General features: G+C 38.6%; 1 protein-coding gene across 1 annotated transcript in view; it reads left to right on the forward strand.

Moving 5' to 3' along the window:
* EYS (eyes shut homolog) overlaps positions 1-16295 on the forward strand; it is a 1266634-nt gene that overhangs the window by 785084 nt on the left and 465255 nt on the right. Inside the window, 2 exon segments of the mRNA XM_059702239.1 lie at positions 2236-2386; positions 7226-7234. Coding sequence (XP_059558222.1) covers positions 2236-2386; positions 7226-7234 — 160 coding nt within the window.

The following is a 16295-nucleotide window of genomic DNA, read 5'->3' on the forward strand; positions in this document are numbered from 1 at the left end:
CACTGATCCCGGTGCCAGGAGGCCTCTCAGCTCCGCTGATCCCGGTGGTGGGAGGCATATTACCTTTTTACTATATAGGATAGAGGCCTGGTGCACTGGTGGGGGCCAGCTGGTTTGCCCTGAAGGGTGTCCTGGATCAGGGTGGGGGTCCCCACTGGGTTGCCTGGCCAGGTTGGGTGAGGGGATGATGGCTGTTTGCAGCTGGTCACACACCCTTCAGGGTGGGGGTCCCCACTGGGGTGCCTGGCCAGTCTGGGTGAGGGGCTCAGGGCTGTTTTTAGGCTGGCGGGTGACTGAAGCTCCCAACTGCTCCTTTTTTTCTTTTTCTTTTTATTCTGGGCCAGCTTTAGCTCTGGCTCCAGCTCTGAGGCCTCTGCTGCTGAAAGCAGGTATCTGGTTTGTTTGGGTTCTATAATTGAAACAATGTATAACTCCAGCTCTGAGATCCTGGCTTGCTGAAAGCAGGTTTCTGGGGTTTTGTTTAGCTTCTATATTTGTAACAATGTTTCAAACTGCAAGCTCAGTGGCCAGCAAGGCAGGCAGGGAACGTTGGTTTCCTCCGTCACTGAAGCAAGCAAGCCTCATGTTAGCTTCAAGCTGCCTGGCTGCTGGCCGCCATCTTGGCTGGCAGTTAATTTGCATATCTTGCGGATTAGCTTATGGGAAGGGTAGCAGATGTACACTAATTACCATGTTTCTCTTTTATTAGATAGGATATCTTCTCTTATTTGTACATATCTATGATAAATTTGAATTTATAAATTAGTCACAGTAAGATATTAATAATCCTATATAATAAAAGCCTAATATGCAAATTGACCAAACTTTGGAACGACCAGTCGCTATGATGCACACTAACAACCAGGGGGAAGATGCTCCATGCAGGAGCTTCCCCCTGTCTGCAGGCCCCAGGCCAGCCAAGGCGGGTGCCAGTGGGGCCCCCTGATTGCCCCGCCAGTCACCCCACAGAGGGAGGCATCCGGTGGCGGTGGGGGGCAGAGCTGGCGAGCGGGTGGCACTAGGCTGGCCAAGGCGAGTACCAGAGGGGGCCCCCTGATCACCCTGCTGGTTGCCCCACATATTGGCACTAATTGCTGGCCAGGCCTAGGGACCCTACCCTTGCATAAATTTCATGTACCAGACCTCTAGTAATGAATAATAAAATAAAATAAATGACAATATATTATAATAAAAGTTATATAAATATGGCCCCCCTCTCTCAAAATATCTTGTACTAGCCAGACAGTGTGGCTCAGTGGTTGAGCGTTGACCTATGAATCAGGAGGTCATTGTTCAATTTCTGGTCAGGGCACATTCCTGGGTTGCAGGCTCAATCCCCAGTGAGGGGCGTGCAGGAGGCAGCCCATCGATGATTCTCTCTCATCACTGATGTTTCTATTTCTCTCTCCCTCTTCCTTCCTCTTTGAAATCAATAAAAATATATTTTAAAAATTATCTTGTACTATACTCACCCTTCTTGTGATGATGTGAGATGATACAATGCCTATGTAATGAGACAAAATGAGGTGAATGACATACTTAGGCATTGTGACTTACTGTTAGGATACTATATGGATTACTTGAACACAAGTACTGAGATACTGGGACAGTCAATGGAAACTAACTGACTATTGGGAAAATAGCATATGTAGCTTGGTTACACAGGACAAAGGGATGATTTATGTCCTGGGCCAGAAGGAGGAAAACAATGCGAGATAATACTACTCAGACTGATGCACAATTTAAAATGTACAAATTATTTATTTCTGGTACTTTCCATTTAATATTTTTGAATGGAGTTTGATGATATGACTAACTGAAACCATGGAAAGTAAAATTGCAGATAGAGGACAGTACTGTAATCATATATAAACCAATACTTTTCAACTCACACAGAAAATTTAACAATGTAAAAAAACTAAAGTAGAATATCTCACTCTAACATCATTTTAATCACAGCTGAAAGATCTCTTAATTATCAGGACTTATTTATTTTATTAGGTGATTGCTACAATTCGTTGTTTTGTCTAAATTTAACTTTGTATTTATATACTTAAAGCATTACGGGTTTCTAATTTAGAGCAGATTAATCTACTTCTGGCTTTGTTGGTTTTATGGTGAGATAATCTATTTACTTAAATCTTTCTTCTTTTGTTAATAGCTTAATTAATTGGTCAGATAAATGTTTATACAACATCTACTAAAACCATAAATTACTTTTCTAAATGGTTGCAGGCAAGAATTGGACCCATGAAAAGCTGAGCTGACTATTCTAGGGAGGACTGTAAAAGCAAGGGAACCTGTCACGCACGTGCCTGGAAAACCCCTACAGGAATCCTGGCCTGTCTTTATTGGTGGATTTCCAGGTCTTCATGGAGCAAACAAGGTATTTCTATTGATTTTTGTATTGTGTCATTTTATGAAGAGAGAGGAAAACTTCATAAGGTTTTCTGGCTTATTGGGCCATCTACATGTTTTCAAAAAGAAATTTTGAGACATTCAACAAACATTACTTTATCCTACCAACGTATACTAAAAGTTTACTGTTCTCATTTTTAGAATTGCTCCAGTATTAGGCTTTTTTTCCATCTTATGTAGTACATGTGTGTTACATTTCATGATAATATTAAGCATATGGGCTTTTGTTTACTCCCGTGCTAGTGACCAATGGATATATGAAAGGGTTGGCTTACTAACATACCAAAAATATGACGTAAGAAATGGAACTAGAAGACCATTCCCAGTCTCTGCTTCATATAAGGTTACTAAAATGTAAGAATTTTGTCTACGGAGTTTTGTGCATATGCCAGCCCACTTTCTAAATTTCCATTTAGATAATTAGTCTGTTGTCTTCATTATTAACCTATATTTTAGGATAAGAGCATGCATGCTGACTTAAATGTTATTATTTTGCTTCATTTTATGTTATTACAGAGAGCTACTTTAAAAATTTAAGGTTGCTTGTTAAGTATATACTAATAGCTTAATATATTCTATATTTTCCATTTTGCTTTACATACCAATAACTATGTATTTCCCCCCAAAAAAGGGACTTTTCATAGAATTTAACTTTTGTGAGCATACATTAAATGCAAGGTCTCAACACTCCAGGAGATACACAAATATCTCTAATACAGTTAGCTACTTGCCCTGATAGAAATATGAACAATATACAGAGGCAATGTAGAAAAATAGAAAAGGAAGGCTTCTGAACTCCTTGGAGCAGTAAGGGAGTTTGTAGTTAGAGATGATCAAGCGTCTACCAGGTAAATAGTGTAGACTGTTATTCCAGGCAGATAAAACAACCACACACAGAGGTATAGGTAATGGAAAGACTTAGGAGAGGGGAGTGGGAGTAGAAATATTTTATTATTGTGGAGCCATGGAATTTAATGTGAATTGAGCAGGAGAAAGACTTAATGTTGGGAAAGTGAGCAAGAGCCTGAGAATAATGCATCCTACATAAAATACAAAATAGTATATATGTGTATGCTGGTGCCTGGAGGTGCCACTTAAGAAGTTTTCAAAAGTAGTATATATTTATGTAGTTTTCACAGTAACAGCAGCTGAAGTGTATAGGATTGGAGGGCTTTAGACTACCCGTCAAGATTTGGTAATGTGCCCTACCTGTTTTGGCTCAGTGGATAGAGCATCAGCCTGCGGACTGAAGGGTCCCCGATTCGATTCTGGTCAAGGACACATGTCTGGGTTGCAGGCTCCATCCTCAGTAGGGGGCGAGCAGGAGGTAGCCACTCAATGATTCTTTCTCAACATTGACATTTCTATCTCTCTCTCTCCCTCTCCCTTCCTCCTTGAAATCAATAAAAATATATTTTTTTAAAAAAAGAAATGAATTGGTAACATTAGGTAATAGGAATACTTAAATAAAAATCATGTGGCCTTAAGAGTGAGAAGATGACTACGAAAGCTATTAAACTTGTGAATAATTGTAGGTTAAAAAAATAGAAAAATGTGGAATTTTAATGACCAATTTGGCTTATATAAATATAAATGTTATGCTATCTAATTAAGATGTGGATCACAAGATTATTTACGGGGAAAGACAGCAGGTTCATTTTTGCATTTTTGGGCAGGGATAATTTTCAGATATTTAACTGGCTTGCCATTACCACTAATCCACCAGTCCATTTTATCAGTCCATTCCTGTTACATACCATTCCTATCAATGGGACATTGTGATAAAGAGTAAGTTATTTGAATTCACAAGAAATCTTGACCAAGATTTGGCTGTGAGAGTGCTTATACATGTGATAGTGGAAACCACAATTGACTGGATTGATTTTGTAGAAAGAGAGAAGTGAGAGCTAAAGATTGGGGATCAGAAATCAAGAAATGATTTAAAGAAGTGTCCACAAAAGTGATTAAGAAGTAGAAAGATTGGGAGTAGGACAAGGAAAAAAGTATTGTTACAAAAACCATAGATGGAAAAGTTTCCCAAGGGATCATATGTTCAAAGCCAAAGCTAAAGTAGGTCAACTAGCAGTTTCAGGAGACCAATAATAACAGAAAACAAATTGTAGTATTTTGAGGAAGAATAAATGGAGCAACAGGGTGATTTTAGGTTATTTTAGCAGAAGCTTGTTAAAAAGAGAGATATTATCTCATGGAGGACAGAATCTCAGAATTGCAGGGATATGTAATGCTAATGGATTATATTCTAAACACTTTCAAAGCCTGTTTGAAAGGATTGGCCTTTATTTACTAAAGGATTATCTCACTAAAAACTTGATATCTGTCCTGTGATGTAGAGGAACTCGACATGTAATTAGAGTAGAGTAAATTCAGTGTTTCAGTGTGTGAAAGAGTGAAGTTACCTTGAAATTAAAAGGACAACCAATTGAGCAGGTCTTCCCTCCTTGTTAAGTATGCTGTATTTAAAAGATTTTGTATCAGTCCCTTATTGGTTTTTTATTCTTTCCTTACATTGCTACTATGACATAGTAGGTGTGTGTGTGTGTGTGTGTGTGTGTGTGTGTGTGTGTGTCCTATACTTATATTGCTATGCACTAATGATCGATACAAGCAAATTATAACATATAAGCATACTAGTATGATAATACTTAAAGAGTAATCATCTGGTAAATCAGAGGGGAAAAACAAACTTTATGAACTCATTTCTGCACAATGCAGCCCCTCTGAATACCTAAATATCAGGCAGGCTCTAACTATCTAATTATTGTGTTCTGATTAAGAGCTGCTGTTTAAGCACAGTGGGTTGTCAGCGCTCAGAAAATTAAAAACAACAGGTTTGCAGTATAAAACACCACGAAAGAGAACTATACTTGATTTCTTGAGTCAATGAATGTAAAGATATAATGTCTTTCTGTACTGGCCAGAGACTCTCCACATGATAAGAGTCTCTAATCCAATGTGTGTGTGTGCTGACAGGTTGTTTAAAGTTTTCTTTAACAAAAACACACGGAGCTCAGTATGTGAGGAGAGATGGAAACAGTTCGACACTTCCGATTATGTGCCTGAAGTGTAAAATGCTCTGCCTCCCCTGATGTCAGCCACATGATAACTTCCAAAGTCCGAGAGTAAATGCCCTCTCTGGTGGTAGGAAAACACTCTCCTTGGTAGTATTTTATTTAATTGCTTACACTTTTCAGTGCATGGACTTGTGCTTGTGGGTCCAAGTTGCTTAATGACACCAAAACTTAATCCCTAATAAATGCAGGGCAAGTTACAAAGGAACCAGCTATTCTCCTTGCTTTATAAAATGGTTCATGATAAATTATATATTGGACAAACCTTCAATAATTGACAGTGAAGTAGGCTGAGGAGTAAGGACACAACCAAGAGAATGTAATATCATGGGAGGCAGAAGAAGAGCAGGTTTCAAGAAAGAGGAGCTGTTCAGCCTTGCTGAAGTCAGCTCTAGAAAGAACAGGGTTGAAAAACATCTGCCTGCCGTTCTGACATGGAGATCATTGATACATTTTCCAGAGGAATGACCACTTCCATTTAAGCTCATGATGGTGAGTGAAGAGATACCAGCAGCATTCTGTTAAGAACCGATCTTTTCCTTTGGCAAAAGGGGGAGAATCTAGTTGGACATTTTCTTCCTATTATAACAACCATGAAAATTCCAACTGCAGGATGACATTATAGTGGTTTTTTAAAAAGTTTCATTGAAAACCCATTTTTAGTATCACCTATAAAGTTGAAGATGTGCATGTACTAAAAAACAAAATTTTCCTGGTTAGGGATGGGGATGTACATTGGTAAATTTTTCATACTTGAATAAGAGGAGGCATGAACTAGAATGTTTATAGCAAAGGTATCCTATCTAATAAAAGAGAAAAATGGTAATTGGCGTACGACGATACCCTTTTCATTGGCTAATCAGGGCTATATGCAAATTAACTGCCAACTATGATTGGCAGTTAACTGCCAACTATGATTGGCAGTTAACTGCCAACTAAGATTGGCAGTTAACTGCCAACAAGATGGCGGTTAATTTGCATATGTAGGCACAATGCAGGGAGGCGAAAGGGAAAGCAGGAAGAAGCCCCCTGCCACTGACAGTGATCGGAAACCCAGGGGGGAGCTAAGAGCTGAGGGGCAGGGCAAAGGCGGCCATGATCAGAGAATCAGGCGCCTTTGCTGCCCTGGCCAGTGATAGCAGGAAGTAGGGGTGGAGCCAGCGATGGGAGCTGGGCACGGTCGAAGCTGGCAGTCCTGGGAGCTAGGGGTCCCTTGCCTGGGCCTAAAGTGTTGATACTGTTTTGATTACTGTATCTTTGTAATGTTATTTGAAATCAGAAAGCGTGATGCTTATAGCTTTGATCTTTCTCAAAATTGACTTGGTTATTCATAGTCTTTGGCGGTTCCATATGAATTTTAGAATTGTTTACTTTATTTCTAGATTTTAAAAAGTGCCATTGAGATCTTGATAGGGATTGCTTTGGACCTATTGATTGTTTTTGATAACATAGATATGTTAAGAGTATGAACTCTTCCAATCCATGAACACAAATGCCTTTTTATTTTTTGTGTCTTATTTCATTTCTTTCGTCAGTGTTTATAGTTTTCTAATTTCCTTTTTTATATAGTTGGTGGTTTGTGTATAGAACAACTGATTTTTATGTTGCTTTTGTATCCTATAACGTTATTGAATTATTTTTTAATATTTAGGTTTTTTTATATATAAGATCATTTTGTCGGCGACATGGACAATTTTACTTCTTCCTTCCTTATGTAGATGCCTTTTGTTTCTTTTCCTTGCCTAGTTGCCCTAGTTAAAACTTCTAGTAATATGGTAAATGGATGTAGCAAGAGTGGGCATCCTTGTCTTATTTCTGATCTTAAAGGAAAAACTTTAAGTTTTTCATTGTAGAGTATGGCCTTTTTAATTATTTATTTATATATTTATTTAATTATTTTGTTTTTTTCATCAACAATACTTTATTAACACGTTAAGCGCCAAGCCTGTTTTGTCTTCCTTTCTGTTTCAGTCACCGATGACTGATATTTTCTTTTGCTGTGCAGAAGCCTTTTCTTTTGACGTAGCCCCATTTGTTTAAAGTGATGCAAAGCAATGGCCTTTTTTGTGTTGAAATAATTCCTTCTATTCCTAATTCATTGAGTATTTTTATTATGAAAAAGCAATGAAGTTTGACTAATTTTTTCTGCATTTATTGTGATGATATGCTTTTTATCCTTTATTCTGTTGATGTGGTATATCACAATTGATTTTCATATGTTGACAGTCTTGCAACCTAAGGATAAATCCTACTTGTTTGTAGTATATGAGCTTTTTAATGTGCTGTTGAATTTGATTTGCTAGTGTTTTGCTGGGGAGTTTTATTACAACTATATTCATCAGGAATATCTTCCTATAGTTTTTTTTTATTTGTAATTTTTATATTTGTGTGGTGTTTTTTTTGTTGTTTGTTTGTGTGGTTTTTTTTTTGCAGCTTGTTCAGTTTTCATATCAGAATAACAATGGCTTCATAAAATATAGTTAAAATGTTTCCTCCTCTTCAGTTTGTTGGAAGAATTTAAGAAGAATTGATTTAATTGGTCTTTAAATGTTTGATGCAGTTTACCAATGAAGACATCTGTTCCTGGACTTTTCTTGTTTGGAAGGTTTTTTTTATTACTAATTCAATCTTCTTACTAGTTACAGGCCTTTACAGACTTTTTATTTCTTTATGGTAGGTTGTATATTTTCAGGAACTTATCCATTTCTCCTAGGTTACCCATTTTGTTGGCATATAATTATTACTGGTATTCTCTTATGATTCATGTTATTTCCATAATATTTGTAATATTTTATTTCATTTATGACTTCATTTATTTGAGTCTTCTTTATTTTTGTCATAGTCTATCTAAGGTTCTGTCAATTTTTTTAAAAACCCAACTCTTAATTTTGTTGATTTTTTCCTGTTGTTTTACTATTTCCTCTTTGATTTGTTTCTGATCTAATATTTGATATTTCTTTTCTTCTGCTACCATTGGTCTTAGTTTATTTTTCCTTTTTCTAGTTCTTACAAATACAGCTTAAGGTTGCTTATTTGAGATCTTTCTTCTTTTTTAAAGTAGGTGTGTATCCCTATTTGTACTTCTTTTGCTGCACCCCATAAGACCATAACTATAATATAATGCTCTCTGACCAAATTCTGGTATTAAAAATTTTGCATTTTGGCAAATATTTCTACATGGAGAAAAATATTTTTATATACATACATATGCTCTTTCAAGAAACAACTTGGATTGGTGGGGAAAATATCATACTTGAAATAAGAGCACTTGATTTTTAATCATATCTCTATCAAAAAACAATGTTTTACATTGTTGACCATTACTTGAAATCTCTAATGCCTCAAACTTCTATAAATGATGATGTTAGACTGAATTATTTTTAAAAACTATTTTAGTTCAAAATTCTTTGGTTCTATGCTATTTCTGTGTAGATAGATAGATAGATAGATAGATAGATAGATAGATAATAGATAAATAGAAATATATAATACTATATATTATAATATTCTATTTATTTAGTATGAATTACACATGTATTCATTATATTATGGTACTATCATAGTCATAAATTCTATTATATTCTGTTTACCTAGGATCACCTAACTTCTACTAATATATCATATCATCCCTGAGGACATATATTCTTGAGAGACTCCCATATGTTATTCCTCCTGTTCCTGCCTAAATTTCCATTTATTTGTAAAATGTCTCAAAGAGTTTTTATTTTTTTTTAAAATGAAAAAAACTAATCAACAAAGCCCCACAGGAACACATCTCATGTCCATATCTTAAATTATGGCAAAAATACACACAGATGAAAATAGAGACAAGTGAATATATTCAATATTTTTCTATATTAATAAATTTATTAAAAGTGCTTCAATATTTTTTGTAGTGGTTAGCGGACAATGGATAAAGTAAAGCAAGAAGTAATGTAGTTTATATTAGTTAGAGAATTCTGGTAATACAAATCATAATTTTAAACCCTATTTAATTTTGCAGCATAATCTATGTAACTTGACACTAAGTAGAATAAAATCAATTTTAGGCTTAAGTACTTTGGGATTTTAATTTGGGAGATAGTTTTCTAGTAAAATTTAAGGACTTAAGGCTAATTTAGCCAAAGCTTAGTGAGCAGAGCCCTCAGGTGAATGATCTCATATATGAGACCATGTTAAATTTAGGGATGCTGAGACTTGGGAAAATAAGTGAAGCATGAATTTCGAGAATTTGTAACATAATCCATAAAGATGAAAATAAAGTACTTCATAATGTCAATTGTAAAGTATTACATAATCTAAAGTTATTAAAATTGCCTTTATCAGTAACTACACTGGCTCCTTCAAAGACAAAAGGTGAGCAGTGTCTATTTACATGACATGCTCAGACAAAACCAGTTTTCTGATAATTGAGAACCTACCCTCTGGACCTAAGACTTTACCAACTCACTGTTTTTGACATATGCATCATTTTCTCCATGACATAAAATAATGATATCTTGCGGCCTCGGTGACATCACTGCGAACATTAATTCAGAAGAGGCAGGATTAAAAATTGGAGCTCTGGTGTTAGAATGAATCCTAGCTTCCCTAATTCATAGCCACAGGCCTTAGGTAAGCCACTTACTCTTTCCTGCCCACTCTCCCTTCATCTGCAAAATGGGGCAGCCACCATTTTTGTGTTGTAATAACTAATATGGAGACAGTGTAGAGTGTGCATTTAGTAATTATTACTTTATCATTATTTTCGTTTACAATAAAATTTAATTCTACCTTGTTCTAAATAAACATAAAAAAGTTTGTTAGAGTTATGTCTAGTCCATGTATTCCATTCTGGAACTAAAACTTTTGAAATTGATTGGGATACACAAATGAATGCTTATGCAATGAAAAATGTGATCCCAGTTCATAAGCTAAATAATTTCTTAAATACTCAGTAAAAATATAATTACCGTTTTGTTTTCCTACAATGTTCACTGTATGTTTTATTTATGCATCACTTACTTATAAAAATGGATTGGTAAATATGCAGTTTCCTGGCATTTATAACAATGTGACTTGTCTACCTTTCTAGAATAAGAAAGCAAAAATGCTCTTCTGCCTTCCTATGAAATGTTGTTCTTCACTGTCCTCTGATCTGCTGACTGTCCCTCAGGCTTAGATACCTTATCCATAGTCTTCATCACTAATGTGAGGAGTCTCATCATCCACACAGCTGAAACGGGCACTCATCTGTTCACTTGTTCAGCAAGTAAGCAAGCATTGTGGAGCATGGACTGCTTTTTTTTTTTTTTTTTTTTTTTTGGTAGGAACTGCTCTAAGTTCATTACAAATATTACCTCATTTAATCATTATAACATTTAATCCTATGGAGAGTCACTGATCCACATTTTACAGCTAAGGAAATTGAAGCAGGGTGAGATGAAGCAACTTGCTCAAAGCCACACTACTAGTGAGTGGTAGGATCAGTATTTGAACCCAGACAGCACATCTTCAGGACCCAATCTATCTATCTCAATCTATCTATCTATCCATCTATTCACCCATCCATCTGGGTAGTACCTGCTATATGCCAGGCACTGTTCTGTTCTAGGGATTCACTGTTTAGTAATCAGATAAAACTCCATCTTGATGGATCTTATATACTAACTAGGGGCCTGGTGCACGAAATTCGTGCACTGGGTGTGTGTGTGGGGGGGGGGGGGGGGGAGTGTCCCTCAGCCCAGCCTGTCCCCTCTCACATACTGGGAGCCCTCAAGCGTTGACCCCCATCACCCTTCAATCGCAGGATCGGCCCCTTGCCCAGGCCTGACGCCTCCGCCAGAGGTGTCAGGCTTGGACAGGGGACTCCCATCTCCCCCCATCACTGGCTCTGGCCCCCGCCCAGGCCTGAGGCCTCTGGCCCAGGCATCAGGCCTGAGCAGGGGACCCCCAGACCCCTCCGATTGCTGGCTCTGCCCCTTGCCCAGGCGTGATGCCTCAGCCAGAGGCGTAGACCCCCATCACCCTCTGATCACCTGATCGGCCCCTTGCCTAGGCCTGACACCTCTGCTAGAGGTGTCAGGCTTGGACAGAGGACCCCCATCTCCCTCCAATCACTGGCTCTGGCCCCCGCCCAGGCCTGAGGCCTCTGGCCCAGGAATCATGCCTGGGAAGGGGACCCCCATCTCCCTCTGATCGCTTGCTCCACCCCCCGCCCAAGCCTGACGCCTCTGACCCAGGCTTCAGGCCTGGGCAAGGGGACCATCATATCCCCCCAATCCCCGGCTCAGCCCCCCGCCCAGGCCTGATGCCTCGGCCAGAGGAGTTGACCCTCATCACCCTCTGATCACCAATCACCGGATCGGCCCCTTGATCAGGCCTGAGGCCTCCGGCAGAAGTGTCAAGCCTGGGCAAGGGACCCCCAGCTCCCCGCGGTTGCAGGCTCCACCCCTGCCCAGGCCTAACGCCTATGGCTGAGGCGTCCGGCCCGGGCAGCGGGGACCCGCAGCTGCAGTGGCCCCGCGATCGTGGGCTCCGCTTTAGGCCCAGGCAAGGGACCCCTAGCTCCCGGGACTGCCAGCTTCGACCGTGCCCAGCTCCCATCGCTGGCTCCACCCCTACTTCCTGCTATCACTGGCCAGGGCGGCAAAGGCGCCTGATTCTCCGATCATGGCTGGGGGGCAGGGCAAAGGCCGCCCCAGGGCCGCCTTTGCCCTTCCCCCCAGCTCTTAGCTCCCCCCTGGGTTTCCGATCACTGTCAGTGGCAGGGGGCTTCTTCCTGCTTTCCCTTTCGCCTCCCTGCATTGTGCCTACGTATGCAAATTAGCCGCCATCTTGTTGGCAGTTAACTGCCAATCTTAGTTGGCAGTTAACTGCCAATCATAGTTGGCAGTTAATTTGCATATAGCCCTGATTATCCAATGAAAAGGGTATCGTTGTACGCCAATTACCATTTTTCTGTTTTATTAGATAGGATGAAAATATTCACAAAACCTATCTCTACCTTTCTGAGGCCAATGTTATTTTTTACTTGGCAACAAAAATGAATCACTGTTTTGGGGTAAAGCTATGTGGTTTATATCTAAATAAACATAGGAAGGGGCCATTCAAGAAAAAAGTAAATGATTAGATGCCTACTGATTAGATGTTCCTCTCTAAGAAGAGATAAAACTGATTTTGAATTTTAAAAAAACAAACAACTTTTGATTATGTGGAGAAAAAGGAACCCTCTTGCAATGTTGGTGGGAATGCAGATTGGTACAACTACTGAGGAAAACAGTATGGAGGGTCCGCACAAATTCAAAATGGAACTGCTTTCTGGCCCAGCAATTCCACTTCTAGACATATATCTGAAGGAATCCAAAACACTAACTTGAAAGAATATATGCACCCCTCTAATGTTCATTGCAAAATTATTTACAATAGCCAAAATTTGGAAGCAACCCAAGTGCCCATCAGTAGATTAGTGCATAAAAAAAGTTGCAGTACATATTTGCAATGTAATATTACTCTACCATAGAAAAGTCTTACTTTTAACGACAGCATGGATGGACCTAGAAGGTATTATTCTCAGTGAAATAAGTCAACCAGAGAGAGACAAACACCATATAATTTCACTTCTATGTGGAATCTAAAGAATAAAATAAACAAATAAACAAAACAGAAACAGACTCATAGATACAGATAACAGACTGATAGTTGTCAGAGGCGAGGAGGGTTAGGGACTGCACAGAAATGTGAAGGGATTAAGAAGTACAAATTGGTAGTGGCAAAATAGTCAGGAGATGTAAAGTAAAAAATAGGGAATATAGTCAGTAATATTGTAAAAACTATGTACAGTGCCAGGTGCGTACTGGCAATATTAGGGAGACCATTTTGGAAAGTGTATGATTGTCTAACCACTCTGCTGTACACCTGAAACTAGTACAAAATACTATTGAATGTAAACTGTCATTGAAAAAAAACTTGCTGATCAACTAGTGTGAAAAGTTTGAAATGCTGAGTTAAACATATTTGCACAGGCTATTCTGTTTTAGTCTTTTCTCTGAAAAACTCCTCAGCCTTTATTATGCTAATGTTCATTTTAGTCTCTAAGCAGAAGGATGCAACATGTAGCATTTCTGAAAATTGTTTCACCATACCCTTTATTTTTAGTAGTGTCAGTTAACATCATCAAGCGACAGTAGTATTCTGGAAATACTAAATTTTAAAATATAAAATAGAGTACATATTTTTAAATCTTCAACAGCTTACCCCAAATGGAACGTGCAAAATCCATATGTGTAGGAGTGGTGAACTGCTGTTATTATATCTGAAAAAGGATATTTCTTTACCAATTAACCATTTCTAGGTACACATTACATTGTGCTAGAGACTAGGCAAATGAAATGCCAAAAGATGCTCTTTGCCACAAATAATCACCTTAGCAAAAACCACACATAGCTTACAAAAACCAGAACAAACAAAAAATTTGCTCACTTTAAAGATTCATTGTCACCTAGTAATCTCTGTGACAAGCATTATCAGAGCAGAGCTGTTTGGTCAGTATGAAATAGAAGTCATGTCCAGGCTTCATCTAGAAAATCACTGGAGCAACTCTACCCAATTTAAAATTACAAATAGCCACATTAAAGGAGTAAAAAGAAGCAAGCAAAATTAACCCTAACCTATTTTCTTTAAACCAGTATGACCAAAATTCTGTCATTTCAACATGTAATCCTCATAAAAACATTATTAATAGGATACACTACGTGCTTTTACTTCCTAAAAAGTCATTGAAATCCAGGGTGTTTCTTATACTTACAGTTCATCTCCATTTGAGCTAGCCATGTATCAAGTGTTCAGTAGTCTGTGGCTACGTATTGGGTAGAGTGGCTCTACACCAGAGCTGTTAAGCATTCTGATAGGCTACTTTACATTGAATCTATTTGGGTTTTGGATATAGTATTACCTGTTCATTCATTCTTTATCAAAAGTTTTCGTGTTTCCACTATTTGTCAGATTATATGCAAACACTGAGAATACAACAGCGAGTACAAGAAGCCCTGCTCTTTTGGGGTTTAGACAACCAAGGGCGAGAGAGTTATAATAAACTATTCCCAGAGCAGTGCATCCTGGGGATTTGGTGATACAAAGTGGAGAGGTATGCAACTGAGCTGGGTCATAACGGGTGAATTGAGTCTGAAGAGATGGCAATGACAGCCTGGAAAAGAGAACAGATGAGTGCATGCTAACAAAAAACCAGTGTGCTTAAGGAAAGGCAAGTTAAAAAAATCAGGGTGTGAGGGAGAGATTACAGTTCAGGGTTCCCAAAGTGCACAATGGGATAGGTGGGGAAGAAGAAATGATAAGGATGGAACAGGAGGCCGTGGCTGGATCTTGGAAAGCCTTGTGTATCATTTCACGGGATTTATCTAGTAGGTTTCGACTTTCAGTTTTAAATCAATTACCTTAGCAACTGTATGGGAATATATTTGGGAGAAGAATAGAGGATAGGAGATTAAGTACAAGAGGGCTGAACAGTTCAGGGGGTAAATAAGAGTCTCAGTTTTTCAGGGAAATGAGAGTTAGGGAGGAGGAAACAGCTTCTATAAATATTTGCATTAAAATCGGTAAGACATGTAAAAATTGGATTTAAGTGGGTAGAGGCAAGGACAACAGCCAGGTGTCTATCCTAGCTGATAAGGTAGCCGAGGAAACCAATCTGAGGGAGAAAGTATTGGAAGGGAAGCAAGTCAGTGGTAAAAGATAATAAATTTATTTTAGTCCCTTGGAGTGTGAAGTGCCTCTGGGGGTATCAGATTGAGATTCCCATGAGATAATGGGTGAAGCTCAGAGGTGAGCTCTGACTGGTTTTGCGCTATAGCTGAAGCAATGAGAGGGACTCTGTCTACCAGGGGAGAGTGTAGAATTATAAAACCACCTTCCAGAACACAAAACAGCTCACTCCCTTGCACATCCTTCCAGAAATCATTAGCATTCCCAGTTAGTAGTCTCTGCCGGGCTGTCAGAGGAGTGTTTCTAAGATATCACATTCCTGACTTGTTTCAGCTTCTCTTCTTTCTGCTTTGCAAACACAAACTTTATCTCCAGACCTTCATTTTCCAGGTTTCACAGTCACCCATAGTGCTGTAGTTCCAATGAGTTACCTCCAGACCCCGTTTGCCCTGCACCTTTGATAAGTGTCCCTGTCCCTGTGTGGGAAGTCCACCTCTCATCGCCTGTACCCAGGAAGTTCTTATTGTCCTGTCCAATTCCTGGAGACAGCTCTCCCTGACGGTGAAGTGTTCATTAATTTCCTTTTAATAGGATTCCATGGCAACCTGTATGTCTGTCTATTCTAGCAATTCTTTTATTTTTAATGCAGGCCTCACTTTGTCTTCTGTCTCCTTCCACGTGAGTGCACACTTAATAAAATGATGGAGTTTTCTTTTTTTTTTGCTTTTTTTTTTTTTTGCTTTTTAATCTTCCCTGCTTATATCTGGCTCCACAGGGACTCACACACATGTTTATTGAGTAGAAAGATACTGAATTGATTTTATTTTTGCATTGTATTAATTTCAATAGAATAGAGTTAAATTTGCATGAAGCTCAGTGGTAAACATGAAGGAAAATGCTGTTGTTGACAACGGGATAGCTTCATGCTGAAAATGCTTTGACCAGTTATCATTCCTGATATTTGAGATTATGTATCCTGGAGTATTATACAAAATCAATAATTTTTTGGAATTTCAGACTCACCGCCAGGGAGTATATTACAAAGAAAGCAAGTCTAGTTTAGTTTAAATTCCTTCAAACGTATATTGG

The sequence above is a fragment of the Myotis daubentonii genome, chromosome 6 (assembly GCF_963259705.1).
Source record: "Myotis daubentonii chromosome 6, mMyoDau2.1, whole genome shotgun sequence".
Lineage (NCBI taxonomy): Eukaryota > Metazoa > Chordata > Mammalia > Chiroptera > Vespertilionidae > Myotis > Myotis daubentonii.